The following is a 15,668-nucleotide window of genomic DNA, read 5'->3' on the forward strand; positions in this document are numbered from 1 at the left end:
GAAAATGTCTATAGTAGCAATAACGGCTCAGCCTCAAAGTAATAGGCCCCACAACTTCACAGAATGGGACTGCAGAGTGCTGAAGCTCGTAGTGTGTCAAAATGGCCGACCCTCGGTTGGAACACTCACTACCGAGTTACAAACTGCTTCTGGTAGCAATGTCAGCAAAATAATTGTTTGTCGGAAACTTAATGAAATGGTTTTCCCTGGCCGAACAGCCTAACATCACCATGCGCAATGCCAAGAGTGGTGTAAAGCTCGCATTGGACTCTGGAGCAGTGGAAACATGCTCTCCTGAATGATGAATCACATTTCACCATCTGGCAGTCCGATGGACAAATCTGGGTTTGGCGGATGCGTAGTGCCAACTGTAAAGTTTGGTGGAGGAGGAATAATGGTCTCAGGCTGTTTTTCATGGTTTGGGCTAAGCTCCTTAGTTCCAGTGAAGGGAAATCTTAATGATGACGATTCTGTACTTCCTACTTTGTGGAAACAGTTTGGGGAAAGAAATGTCCTGTTTCAGTATGACAAAGCCCCAGTGCACAAAGCGAGGTCAATACAGAAATAGTTTGTTGAGATCGGTGTGGAAGAACTTGACTGGCCTGCACAGAGCCCTGACCTCTACCCCATCGAACACCTTTGAAATTAAATGTAACTCCAACTTCGAGCCAGGCCTAATCGGCCAACATCCGTGCCCAACCTCACTATTTCTCTTGTGGCTGAATGGTAGCAAGTCCCCGCAGCAATGTTCCAACATCTAATGGAAAGCCTTCCGAGAAGAGGAGGCTGTTATAGCAGCAAAGGGGGGACAAACTCCATATTAATGCCCATGACTTTGGAATGAGATGTTCGACGAGCGTGTCCACATACTTTTGGTCATGTAGTGAATAAACGTACATTTAAATATTGATCTAGACATCCAAACAGTGGAGGCTGCTGAGGGGAGGGCGGCTCATAATAATGCCTGAAACGGTGTAAATGTATTGGCATCAGACACATGGAAACCGTGTGTCTGATGTATTTGATACCATTCCACCTCTACATTTCCACGAGCCCGTTCTCCCCAATTAAGGTGCCACCAACCTCCTGTGCAACCAAATGTCTGGAGACAATGTTCAACCTTTTAGAGGAGCCTTTCTGCCTTTCTATTTGCTCTTTTTTTGTCCTATGAATTTCATTTAGAGACTTAACTGTGGGTCGGCTGATCCAGGTTTAAAAATGTATCACAATATAGCTCCATCTATTGGACGTCCGAATGCGGTGCAACTGTGGTTAAAGCGGGTGTACGCTCTGCACAATGAATAACGCCCTTCCTGTAATGAAATTGCCTACAGGTTAGCAATTGCCTATACATACTTGGGTTTAACATCATCTTGGTTACTTCTAAGATTCTTGAAAATGGTTTGCTTATACGCCCATTATCATATTGCAAATACCACGACCTGTGTCATGCCACATCATGTATACGTCTAAGGAAAAGCGTGAGCTGGCGCACACCCAGAGAAATGATTTTGAGCAGAGGTGTTGACTAACGACGAGTAAACTGTAAGCTATCAAAAATAAATAGAGAGTCGCACGCTATATATAAACTTCCTGTCATTTCTTTGGGTAAACCACCGACGTTTCGGCATCGCTGTGCCGTCTTCAGAGGAACGTTGTGAATGCTTGAGCCAGGTTAAGTTCGACAAACAGTGCAAGTAGTGCAACCAATGACAATAGTGAGGGGGTGTGTCATAGTTACTCGGTTGATGAGAATGAATTGAGTGAAACCGTTACAAGACAATAGTTTACAGCATGTTGAATATATTAGGCTATCGTTATCATGTGGCAACATAATTAGATATTGTACATCATATTAGCATCAACATACATTATTGTTGAATTTGATTTCATATATATTTATTTGCTTCCATTACATTTCATTTTTGTTACATGTCATCTTTTGGTTCAACCATAATGCATAATAAGCACGCTGATAGGCTGTAGAAAGAATGTATTAATTTATAAGAAGGGGAAATGTTCATAAGAAGGGCTTGAGATCAACGTCAATACCACTAGGGGTCAGTGTTTTTAGACAGGATATCCTGTAGGCCTCCCTGTGTAGTAGTGGGGTCTCGATGTTACCTCCTCTCCTAGGTAGAGTAACAAATCAAATCAAATAGTATTAGTCACATGCACCGAATACAACAGGTGTAGACCTTACAGTGAAATGCTTACTGACAAGCACCTAACCAACAATGCAGTTGAAAAAAATTGAATAAGAAATAAAAGTAACAAGTAGTTAAAGAGCAGCAGTAAAATAACAACAGCGAGGCTATATACAGGGTCAATGTGCGGGGGCGCTGGTTAGTCGAGGTAATTGAGGTAATATGTACATGTAGGTAGAGTTATTAAAGTGACTATGATTAGATGATAACAGAGAGTAGCAGCGGTGTAAAAGAGAGGGGGGGGGGGGGGCAATGCAGGTAGTCTGGGTAACCATTGCTCAATACCTGTGTATTTGAGGGAGGAGATAGAATGGTTAGCTCCAAAATGTCTCCCTTTGCCTTGCATGAGATGATACCCCGAGCAGAGATTTTTTGACCTGTATGTGGGTGTCTGAAGAAGGACGTTTATGTGGTGCTACTGCACTGGGTGCATGAGCAACATTCATAGTTCCCATTTGGAATGGGTGTCAGGAGTGTCAAAGTGGGCTCAGGGGGCAGGTCAGATCTCACTAAGCTATCCCCAATACTGTGGCCATGCTTGTAGACCACCAGTATGACACGCCTCCTCACTATTGTCATTGGTGGCACTAATTGCACTGTTTGTCTACATAACCTGGCTCAAGCATTCGCGACGTTCCCCTGAGGAAGGCACAGTGATGCCAAAACGTTGGTGGTTTACCCGATAAATTACTGGAAGTTTATATCAAGCGTGTGTGACTCTCTTTATTTAAAATAGAACTTATATGGGATGCTACATATCCCACATCCCATATAAGTGAGTTGTTAGTTGTCTGTGTCTTGTCATAGCAATGTTAAAAAGACTACTAGAGACACGCTGACTACATCTCATATGTATGCAGAAAGCTGCTTCTATCTTATCATAGGGATCCCAATCTCCCCATCGTACTTCTATGTTAAATGGATGACCCACTCCACAGCTAATTGCCTTTCCCTCTCCCCCCCCCAAAACACAAAAAAAACAGAAAGAACATACTTGACTAGTGTGGTGATATTCTTTCAATCTGAAAAACTAAAGCAGACCCAGTACTTTGGGACTCGAGTTTGACTCGAGTTTGCATGGACTTCCGACCCCTCTTAGCTAACGTAAACAATGCAGCACATTTGACTGATAAGGTAGAGAGCGTTTCAAGGAAACCGAGCCAATGTCTGCTTTTATTTGTAGTGTCTGGAAGTTCCATCTCACTTTTCACCCTGTGACCCTGGCTAAGATAGCACAATGGTATTACCACAGTCGCTACTCCCCTACCTCCTCAATTGGCCAATCACTTCTTCTCATCTTGGTGTCCCCACATAGCAAGAGAGAGTGAACTAATGCTGCATTCATAACAAAGAAGGAAGCTAGTAATTTCATTGAAAGCAAGTCCAAGAAGCGGTAGATCTGTTCTATGTATGCCATTTCTATGCTTCCCTTTCTGTAGTTTTGTTTTTGAGTCTTTTACTTTGGTTGTACAACAGCTGAAATATAAATCTTTTTGGTTATGGAAAATATGTTTCCACACCGGTTTAGACGGTACAATGATTCTCTACACAATGACTGCTTGTTTTGTCATACAAACTGAAATTAGGCGAACTATTAGAATTTTAGCAACCAGGATATGGCTGAGCGATTTCTGCATAGTGCTTACAATACGAGTTGAATGCATTCACATGCTTTGAACCAATTGAGAAACACAAATTGGCTGATGGCAAACAAGCTGTGTCAACCCTAATCTAAAAGTACACATTAAGCTCACAAACAAATGATAGTGTTTAAAAACCATATTAATAGATTGCCTTTTATAAATAGTGTTTTGTTGTTGCATTTAACTGCCGAAAATGCTGTTATCGAAGGTATTTCCATAATATGTGATGTCAAGAGTTCAGAATGTAGGATAAATCGGAGCTCAGGTATGATAGACTTATTTACCAATTGTAATTACCAGTTGGAGGGACATTCAACAGGATTTTTCCCAGCTGTATATGGTAAATACCACCTTCCCACTTGGTTATGAAAGCAGCATAATAGCAACATTAACGACTGGCTAAATGAGTTAGACTGCACCATCAATACAACTCATAAAGGTAGAGGAAAGTGAACGACTATTACAAATCTTTGGTTTACAAAAAACATTTAACAAACAATAAAATGTCTACGTTTCTAAGTAGATAGGGTTGTGTTAACTCACCTATGTGGTGCTGTTGTGTTGCTCAGAGCATTATGGACAAGTTTGAGAAACTGGGCCATCTTCTTCCACAGAATATTCTCCACAGGGATGTCCGATTCAAGTTTGATCGAGTGGATTTTTCCCATTTCTGTCGCAATCAATCTACAGAAGGGGGGGGAAAAAATGTATAATTGTATAACATAACTACAAATGAGACTGAGCCAAGATATTGCACACAAAAACCGACTTGACTTCTTGACCCGTTTCACTTGGCTTGAACCCAGTCAGCCCTCCGCCCACAGAAGGTAAGAGACCTTATTCAAACATCTCTGTGCGGTGCTGTATGTTTTCCAGCCGAGTCTTAATGGTGAAAGATCTCTTGTCCTCCTCATCCACAACATTTTGGGGTTCAATTTGGCAGAACTATGTTCCTGTCATGATTAATCTGGCCGGTGAACAGTAGGATTTAAGTAAATTGATTCAGAGTTGACCTACAATTTGTATTTGATTTATTTCACCTTTATTTAACCAGGGAGGCTAGTTGAGAACAAGTTCTCATTTACAATTGCGACCTGGCCAAGATAAAGCAAAGCAGTTCGACATATACAACGACACAGAGTTACACATGGAGTAAAACAAACATACAGTCAATAATACAGTAGAAACAAGTCTATATACGATGTGAGCAAATGAGGTGAGATGAGGGAGGTAAAGGCAAAAAAAAGGCCATGGTGGCAAAGTAAATACAATATAGCAAGTAAAACACTGGAATGGTAGATTTGCAGTGGAAGAATGTGCAAAGTAGAAATAAAAATAATGGGGTGCAAAGGAGAAAAATAAATAAATAAATTTAAAAAATTCAGTAGGGAAAGAGGTAGTTGTTTGGGCTAAATTATAGGTGGGCTATGTACAGGTGCAGTAATATGTGAGCTGCTCTGACAGTTGGTGCTTAAAGCTAGTGAAGGAGATAAGTGTTTCCAGTTTCAGACATTTTTGTAGTTCGTTCCAGTCATTTGCAGCAGAGAAATGGAAGGAGAGGCGACCAAAGAAGTAATTGGTTTTGGGGGTGACCAGAGAGATATACCTGCTGGAGCGTGTGCTACAGGTGGGTGATGCTATGGTGACCAGCGAGCTGAGATAAGGGGGGACTTTACCTAGCAGGGTCTTGTAGATGACATGGAGCCAGTGGGTTTGGCGACGAGTATGAAGCGAGGGCCAGCCAACGAGAGCGTACAGGTCACAATGGTGGGTAGTATGTGGGGCTTTGGTGACAAAACGGATTGCACTGTGATAGACTGCATCCAATTTGTTGAGTAGGGTATTGGAGGCTATTTTGTAAATGACATCGCCAAAGTCGAGGATTGGTAGGATGGTCAGTTTTACAAGGGTATGTTTGGCAGCATGAGTGAAGGATGCTTTGTTGCGAAATAGTAAGCCAATTCTAGATTTAACTTTGGAATGGAGATGTTTGATGTGGGTCTGGAAGGGGAGTTTACAGTCTAACCAGACACCTAGGTATTTGTAGTTGTCCACGTATTCTAAGTCAATCACGTGTAGAACCTAAGGAATCTAAAATTGATCAATGGGAGTAAAACCTAAGTAAGCTGGTTTAGAGAACCTAAGGAAACTGGTTCAGGGGATCAAAGGAAATGTATCCTGGGAGTAAATCTAAGGAAACTGATTTACATTAAATAATAGGCATAATATATATAATTAAATACAAGCACAATATACAGTATATAACTGATTTGCACACATGAGAGGTAGTGAATTGAAGAGTGAGCATATTTAATGAGGTTGGTAAAAGTAAGTCAGAAGGTTGAAGGTCATAGACAGAATTTTGACTGTAATTGTTTGGTTGGTATTAGTACAGTTTTGAGTCCAACAAACATACTCTTTACTCTGGTATCCACTGAGAAATCATTATCCAGACCCAAATCTAAATCAGCGCCCCAAACTCACACTCTGAGAGACTTACATAAAGTAAAAAACAAACAAACACAGCCAGCCAGCAGGTGCTACTGTAAAGAAAACCCTCTAAGAATCGGTTTTGTTCTCTGATAGCTCAGCGACCCCATCCTCTCCTCTGATACTCCTAAAAAACAGAGTACTGCCATGACCCACCCACCAGACACATGGATGGATAACCCTCTCATTCCTCCATTCCCATGCTCCACTTTTATGATTCACTTTCAGATCCAATGTGAGATCCACTGGATTGAAACTGCTACTGCACCCTAATGACGCGTTCCTACGTCATACTCCCAGGTTCATGTACCATAATCTCTTGACTAGACTTCAAGATGATATATAATCAAATTCACGAAAAACTAAGTCATTTCAGATATATATAAAACTATATTCGAATTTGTGTATTGATTAAATCCCACCTGATGCTTTTTATCAAGATATTTGACGCTCAAGACATAAGACACTTCGCTGAGAGATAGAACATTTGCATTGGAACTACAGTGCCTTCAGAAACTAGTCGTACCCCTTGACTTATTCTCAAGTTTGTTGTGTTACAGCCTGAAATCCAAATGAATTAAATATTTGTTTTTCTCACCCATATACACACACAACACCCCACAATGATAAAGTGTTTTTAGAAATGTTTGCTTATTATTGAAAATGAAATATTCCATTTACATTCACTGGACAAAAATATAAGCGCAATATGCAACCATTTCTAAGATTTGACTGATTAACCGTTACAGTCCATATAAGGTAATTAGTCAATTGAAATACATTCGTGAAGCCCTAAACTTTGGATTTCACGTAACTGGGAATACAGATATGCGTCTGTTGGTCACAGATACTGTACCTAAAAGGGTAGCGGCGTGGATCAGAAAACCTGTCAGTATCTGCTGTAGTGTGCAGCACGACACATTTCCTTCGCATAGAGTTGATCAGGCTGATGATCGAGGCCTGTGAATTGTTGTCCCACTCCTCTTTAATGCGAAGTTGCTGGATATTGGCGATAACTGGAACACGCTGTCGTACACGTCGATCCAGAGCAACTCAAGGAAACTGGGTGACATGTCAATGGGTGACATGTCTGGTGAGTACACAGGCCATGGAAGAACTGGGACGTTTTCAGCTTCCGCCAATTGTGTACAGATCATTATCATGTGGAAACATGAGGTCATGGTGGTGGATGAATGGCACGACAGTGAACCTCAGGATCTCATCATGGTATCTCTGTGCATTTAAAATGCAATTGTGTTCATTGTGTTACATCTGCTCCCGCCATGCCCTCGACTGCTCATCCTGTGTCTCTTTGACCTGCCGCTACTCCCCCAGTGCTCTCTCTCCCTCTCCCTCTCTCTGTGTGTGTGATTGTGTGGGCGGAGACAGGTGTGCTGGAGTCAGAGCAGATCCCCACCAGCTGCAACCTGTTTCATAATCAAGACCTCCACAAATACTCAGTTCTTCCACCTCCACACTGCCAGATCGTAATATCTGCTCAGTCAGTCTACGTTTCTAGCCGTTTGTTACTATTTAGAGCCTGTTATCCTGTTGTGCCTGTTTTCCTTGTCTGACACGGTTTTCCTCTCCCGCTACAGTTCTGCCCCCCCTGACTCTGGTCCCTGTCTCCGGTCCCACTTCTCCTCATCCTGCTACTCTGCCCTGGATTCCCCACTCTACTGCTTCCTTGGATTACCCTCTGGACCTGCTTACCCTGTCCCAACACCTCTCGCTCCAGCCTCAGCACCTGGTTTCCTGCAACCCGTCCGAGCTTCCCCTGGCCTGCACTCCATCTTCCCTGTGTTCCAATAAATACCTTGGTTACTTCCTCCCAGTTGTAATGGGGTGCGTAACTGGTGGCAGTGAAGTCAGACGCAGGAGAGCAGAACTAGGTAATAGCTGGAGCAGTTTAATTTCAAAACCAACGGAATAAAGAATAAACCAATGGGTACAAAACCCGACGCGCACCAGTAAACATGTGCCTCGGTCTGACTCTGATACCAAGGAGACAGAACCGGCTGATACCCCAGTACGCACTGGAAGGGGGAGAGGTTAGTGGAGGAGTGGCGGAGCGAGTTCTGGGCCATCTCTGCCCAGGGCACAAATGCCGCCCACTCCCCCGGCCGGTCCTGGCAATGAGACCTCAGAAACCTACCCACATCCTGGTTAACTCTCTCCACCAGCCCGATACTCTCGGGGTGAAAACCCGAGGTAAGGCTGATCGAGGCCCTCCAGACCCTCGAAGTGAACTGGGGACCCCGATCAGACTCTATATCCTCAGGCACCCCGTAGTGCCGGAAGACGTGCATAAACAAGGCCTCCACAGTCTGTAGGGCTGTAGGGAGACCGGGCAGAGGAAGGAGATGGCAGGACTTAGAGAAACTATCCACAACAACCAGGATCATGGTGTTTCCCTGGGATGGGGGAGATCGGTGTAGGAAATCGATCGACATTTGCGACCATGGCCGTTGTGGAACGGTTAAGGGGTGTAGCTTATCTCTGGGCAGGTGTTTAGGAGCCTTACACCGAGCGCACACATTCTTGGCCAAAGGTTATTGTCCTGCTGAAAGGTGAATTCATCTCCCAGTGCCTGATAGAAAGCAGACTGAACCCTGAATCCTATAGGATTTTGCCTGTGGTTAGCTGTATTCCATTTATTTTAATTATATAATATATAATATATATATATATATATATATATATATATATATATATATATATATATTTAACCCCCCCTTTCTTCCCAATTTCGTGATATCCAATTGCGATCTCATCGCTGCAACTCCCCAACGGGCTCAGGAATGTGTTCCCCAAACATGACCCACCAAACCCTGCTTCTTAACACCCGCCGCTTAACCCTGAAACCAGTTGCACCAATGTGTTAGAGGAAACACCGTTCAAATGACGACCGAAGTCATCCTGCAGGCGCCTGGCCCACCACAAGGAGTCACTAGAGCGCAATGAGCCAAGTGAAGGCCCCCCCAGCCAAACCCTCCACTAACCCGGATGACGCTGGACCAATTGTGCGCCACCCTACGGGACTCCCAGTCACGGCCAGTTGTGACACAGCCTGGGAACGAACCCAGGTCTGTAGTGACGCCTTAATTACTGCAATGCAGTGCCTTAGACCGCTGCACCACTCGGGAGGCCCATTCTGTTAATTCTTTATCCTGAAAAACTACCCAGTCCTTAACGATTACAAGCATATCCATAACACGATGCAGCCACCACTATGCATGAAAATAATGGAGAGTGGTACTCAGTGATGTGTTGTATTGGATTTTTAAAAAACACTTTGTATTAAGGAGAAAGAGTTAATTGCTTTGACACATTTCTTTGCAGTATTACTTTAGTGACTTGTTGGAAACAGGATGCATGATTTGGAATATGTGTATTCTGTAAAAGCTTCCTTCTTTTCAATCTGTCAGTTATGTTAATATTGTGGAGGAACTACAATGTTGTTGATCTAGCCTCAGTTCTCTCCTATTACAGCCATTAAACTCTGTAATTGTTTGAAAGTCACTATAGGCGTCATGATGAAATCCTTGAGGATTTAACAAAAAAATGGTGTTCTTCAAATCTGTACTGTAAATGTATGTGTGAGACATTTAGAGCTTTTCACAGATACCTATAGATGGCAGGTTGTGTGAGCAGTGTGTCGTCCAACACGGTCCCCCTCACAAACTCGTAGCAGATGCCGTTCCGGAAGCTGCAGTAGATCTGCGGGCCGCAGTTGTGAGTGTGGAGTATCTGGAACATCTCCACCTCTCTCTCCCGGTCCACATAGAGCTCTGTCATCCTCCCGTACACACGCACCAGCACGGCCCCTGACTCTTGGAGCGAGCCCACGAAGCAGCCCATCAGCTGGTTGGTGATGCCCTCTGTGAACACCTGAACACAACACAACAATATCAGGATAGTGTCGATAGCGGTAACAATCTTTTCCATTTTTGACCCCTTTTTCTCCCCAATTGGTAGTTACAGTCTTGTTCCATCGCTGCATCTCCCTTACGGACTCGAGAGAGGCGAAGGTTGAGAGCCGAGTCTCTAATGCGCGATGGGACAAGAACATCTCTGCCGGCCAAACCCTCCCCGAACCCGGATGACGCTGGGCCAATTGTGCGCCGCAGCCGGCCCCGGACGACGCTCCGGGCTGCGACAGAGGCTGGACTCGAATCAGGATCTCTAGTGGAACCTTTAGACCCCTGCGCCACTCGGGAGGCCCAGTAACGATCTTGATTCTCATCCTCATATTAACCCTCTCGTGAGCTGTAAGTTCTCTGCTCTGAGGTTTCACTAACAGCGCAAGCTCAGCTGCGATGTCACTGCCCACCCATGTGTATACCTGTTTTCTAGGGCTGGGAATTTCCAGGGACCTCACGACATTATATAAGATGCCGAAACAATATGTATTGTGATTTTCACGATTATGTTTGTATTGCAATTTGATACTGTGATTATACTACGATTCGATGTTCCAAACATATTGCTCACCATATACGTCTGATGCAGAGGGACAAGAGAGAGCCATGAGAAAACAAGTTTTGATCAGTCATGGAAATAAAACTGCTGAAAGCAAATTATCTCCCTTTTAAAAAGAAGATGGAGAACAAGCTATGAAGAAAAAATACTGGAGTTTTGGTGCAGGTACAGTCAACTAATCCCAAACAATAATATTGCGAGATTGTCGAAACGATACAATTTATTGTAAACAATTATATCCTAATATGTAACTGTATCGATTTGTTTGAGTGTCTCCCACTCCTCCTGTTTTAAATCAGATTATATCACTTTTACTGTCACGTTCATTTAATGGAGTAGACCAAGGCGCAGCGTAAGATGAATACATACATTTTAATGAAGACAAAGAACACTTGACAAACTATACAAAACAACCAAACAAGAAGGTATATAATACTAGTGCAGACACAGGCAACTAGACAGACAGTAACCCACGAATTACCCAAAGAATATGGCTGCCTAAATATGGTTCCCAATCAGAGACAACGATAAACAGCTGCCTCTGATTGAGAACCAATCTAAGCAACCATAGACATACAAAACACCTAGATAGTAAACAACCCCATAAACATACAAAACCCCTAGACAGTACAAAAACACATATCTCACCCTTGTCACACCCTGACCTAACCAAAATAATAAAGAAAACAATAAATACTAAGGTCAGGGCATGACATTCAATGATGTTTTGTATGCTTAGGGTAAAAGGCCTGTGGACTCATAATCTCTGTTCCTCAACAGTCCAAAAATGTCAAAAAATATTAATGAGGAAAGAGGAGAAAAGCACACAAAAAGATCAGAATAAATCCAAACAAAGGTCCAAACTGCATGTAACTACCCATCCCGGATCCGGGAGAATTGTCATCAACTGACACTAAGTAGCATAACGCAACGGACAAAAAATATTACGAGAAAATATTCATATTCATGAAATCACAAGTGAAATATATTCAAACACAGCTTAGCCTTTTGTTAATCACCCTGTCATCTCAGATTTTGAACATATGCTTTACAGCCAAAGCAAGACAAGCATTTGTGTAAGTTTATCGATAGCCTAGCATAGCATTATGCCTAGCTAGCGGCAGGCAATCTGTTCACGAAAATCAGAAAAGCAATCAAATTAAATCGTTTACCCTTGATGAGCTTCGGATGTTTTCACTCACGAGACTTCCAGTTAGCAAATGTTCCTTTTTTCAAGAATTTTTTTTTTTTTTGTAGCCAAAAATAGCTCCGTTAGTTCTTCACGTTTGGCTGAGAAAACGACCGGAAATTGCGACAATGCTCCATAATATCGACAGAAACATGGCAAACGTTGTTTATAATCAATCCTCAAGGTGTCTTTCAAATATCTATTTGATAATATATCAACCGGAACAGAGCTTTTTTCATGTAGACTGGAAAAATAGCTACCTCAGTCTTTTGGGCGAGAAATACACAAAGAGCCATCAGGTGGACACTGACGCAATGTTTTCGTTCAGGCTCATTTTTCAAAATAAAAGCCTGAAACTATGTCTTGTGATACTAGACACATTAAGAACGCCATAGAAAAAGAAATCCCGTTGATATCCCATTCACTGCTCAATAGGGAAGCATAGGAAGGGACTCTTATTTAGAAACCGCAGCGTTCCTGATTGGATTTTTCTCATTCTTTTGCCTGCAATATCAGTTCTGTTATACTAACAGACAATATCTTTACAGTTTTGGAAACATTTGAGTGTTTTCTATCCTAAGCTGTCAATTATATGCATATTCTATTTTCTGGTCCAGAAAAATAGCCTGTTTACGTTGGGAACGTTATTTTTCCAAAAATAAAAAAAATGACACCTAGATTCAACAGGTTATTAAAAATGAAAAGAAGTAGAGGTTTGCAGTGCTGTGGATTGTTCCACGAGGGCAAATACTGTTCCGTAACAAACTAAAACATGAAATATAACACGTGTCCTAACATCAAGTCATAAGTTCCTGTTTAAAGTTATCGCATAACACTTCAATTGGGCCAGCATTCATACTGTCTTTAAAGTTATGATATTTTGCCAGGTCACAATAGTTTATGACCTCCAACTTTACACTACAATAAGAATAACAATGTTATGATGATTGAGCCCATGATTAACCAAAGAGAGACAATCCCGTCTCTTATTCAAAGCAGGTGGAGACTCGTCCAGGGAGTGAGAGGGGTATGGTCCTACTCATTAAAGGGATGGTTCACTAAAATTCCATACCATTACCATCACAAATTTGTTCTTAACTGCCTTGCCTTGTAAAACAAAGGTAAATAAAAATAAAATAAATACAAATTACCTGTAGAGAGTGGCCAGATAAACAAAACCATAGCATTGACTGCTGTCTTACATTGTCCATAGACTGCTTACAGGGTAAGGAAACTAATATGTCATTTTGTAATTTGAGTGAAATATCCCATTAATTTGAGGAACTATTAAAATGAAACATTAAAACATCCTGCTTGTAAGCATTTATAGTCACTCCAGTGTATTATGTAACTGAGTGGGACAATTTCAAGGACAAATCATACAGGCCACTTTCATTACTGAGCACCGACTGGAAAATGTTCAGTGTTTATGATGTGGTCATGGTAAGCAATATCAGACCCTCCACATGCACATCAATGCATGTTTGTTTCCATTCACTGCCTGCTCAGCGTTCTCTCACTCCCACTGTCCTCCAAGGGCTCCTCCAACCCCGAAGGGACTGCATCTAACACAATGTTTCATCGAGAGTGGCAGAGAACAAACATGGTCACCTTGACATTTGATGAAGTATTCATAGCGCTGGATTGAGATCCATTTGAACAAACATGCCACAGCTAACACAAGATAGGCTATTGTAATAAAATGCGACAGGCTTTTGTCATCAAACCGGGGTGGTATGTGGGACAAAGTTAGCAAACCCGTAACCTATTCTTGAACATGAAGGACCATGCATTTACAAATTGTTTGTGTGGACATGTATTCTAGCGAGAATCTGCCTTTCGTTGGATAGCAATCGCAAATGTAGTCGCAAAGAGGTATGAGAACCAGTAAATGAATTGGATGAATTGGAGTGCTGTAAGAATTCTTCCATCTTTGCCACGGAAAAAGTCATTTAAGTCTAGGTAGTCCCTCCCGGTTTCAGGATGTTTTATTCGGTTTCATGTCTAATGAAAACAACCCAGTCAGTGAAACTACATGTCTTGGTCTAAGCTCGGCGGAGGATCACTTCTCTATCCAACTGACTGAAAAGTCTCTCTCCCTAATTCATTCTGACTCATATCTATTCAACTTGGCCTCTGAATTATGTTGAACCATGTCTGTCTAGGAGTTGAGATTGACAGAGCAAAGACATTTGAGCCAGACAGAAAAGGTTCAATTCAACCCAGAGAGTTTGAGAGGCTATGCTACCTACTTTTTGAGAATTTCTCAGAGATGTCTATATATCCACTTTTCCTTCGTTTCCGAACAGCTTCGTCTTTATGAACCAAGAGTGTATATTTTTGGTTTCATATTTTTTGCACAGAGTCCCCACCAACAGAGACACAGTAGTGATTGAGAGGGCTTGAGGGAGAAATCTGGGGGTTATAGCGTTCATCTCTCTGTGTGCTTAAACTAGACCTGTTCTAGATTGAGAGGTCAGTCCCGCTCCACTGTGACCTTGACAAACATAGATCCTATTTCTCTGGGAGATTGCCCCACTGTTTGCACACACGAATGGAGACCTTAAGAGAATCTTTGTTAGCTGAGGACAGACGTTCTACGTGATTCCTATGGTTTTCTATGACCTTATTGCTGAGGTTGTTACCTCTGAGCTGTCTGTTTGAGGGGAATGTTTTTTCATTGAAACTGATGCGCACGAGAACAAAACTAGGGGTTAATACTACTCACTTCTCAGAATACTAATTCTTCTCGCTTACATTCAAATGGGCAAAACTAGTTGAAATGACAGCATTACAACGTCATTTCAACCAGTTTTGCCCATTGGCATACTGATGTGACAATTTGATACCTTCACTTACCTTCATCTTGATGTCCTGTGGCTTCCACTGGGGCCTCAGTCTCCCGAGGAGCTCTAGGACACCGCCGCGAGGCTTCTGCTCATCCACACACACATCCAGGTGCAGGAGCTGACCCCTCGTGCATTTAGAGCCACCATCCATGACCCCCTGAAACAGGGTTACTACTCAAGATGGGTCAGGGTCGGAAACTTGGTCGGAGGAAGTCAGCCCAAGCTGGTTAAGTCGTTTTTAGACCACGTTGACTGGTAGCCAGACCAAGTTGAGCGGTGTTCCGACCAACTAGTAGTAGTAAGTCCCAAGTTGAGTGTCGTTCAACCAAGTGATGTAAAAGTGATATATTCTCAGTCCAACATGCGCTTTTCAGACAGTGTTCAGACACAGCGTTGTCTTGCGGTGGTGTGGGCCCAGTCAAACTGTCATTATGTGAGCTAACTTGTCACCTATTTGTCCAGTCGTGTGTCCAGTGACTCAGCACGCAACACCAGCTGGCTTATCAAAGCACATCTCCACGAATCCAGGTTCAGTTAGTTTGTGGGGGTTACACATTAACCATCAAACTCACAGACACTAGTCACAACCAAAGCTAAAACATACTATAGATATGGGCTAAATGTTAACAATTTGTGAGGCCGCCTGTCTAGAACATGTACCTTTGACTGCAGGCGGAAATCACTAATGTGCTGCAGATTGTGTGCGATGGGTGAAGAAGATTTTTGATAGAGTTGGCTGGGGTAATTGCAAAGACGTTTTACCAAGGGAACTGTCTGAGTAAATAAAAAATAAAAAATTTGCTTTGAG

The 15,668-nt window shown here is 42.5% G+C and overlaps 1 protein-coding gene across 2 annotated transcripts in view; it reads right to left on the bottom strand.

The window, feature by feature from the left end:
* zgc:113516 (uncharacterized protein LOC541449 homolog) overlaps positions 1-15,358 on the bottom strand; it is a 42,355-nt gene extending 26,997 nt beyond the window's left edge. The window contains exons 1-3 of one of the 2 annotated variants that reach the window (XM_035790618.2): positions 14,871-15,358; positions 9,969-10,231; positions 4,394-4,534 (exon numbers count right to left, since the gene is read on the bottom strand). In XM_035790618.2, the coding sequence (XP_035646511.1) occupies positions 4,394-4,534; positions 9,969-10,231; positions 14,871-15,011 (545 nt within the window). In that variant the 5' untranslated portion in view covers positions 15,012-15,358. Of the gene's footprint in view, positions 1-4,393; positions 4,535-9,968; positions 10,232-14,263; positions 14,406-14,870 lie in introns of those variants that run through there. The other variant, XM_052465458.1, reaches the window with a different exon arrangement.
* Positions 15,359-15,668: the final 310 nt, after the last annotated feature.

Source organism: Oncorhynchus keta, chromosome 17, assembly GCF_023373465.1.
Source record: "Oncorhynchus keta strain PuntledgeMale-10-30-2019 chromosome 17, Oket_V2, whole genome shotgun sequence".
Classification (NCBI taxonomy): Eukaryota; Metazoa; Chordata; class Actinopteri; order Salmoniformes; family Salmonidae; genus Oncorhynchus; species Oncorhynchus keta.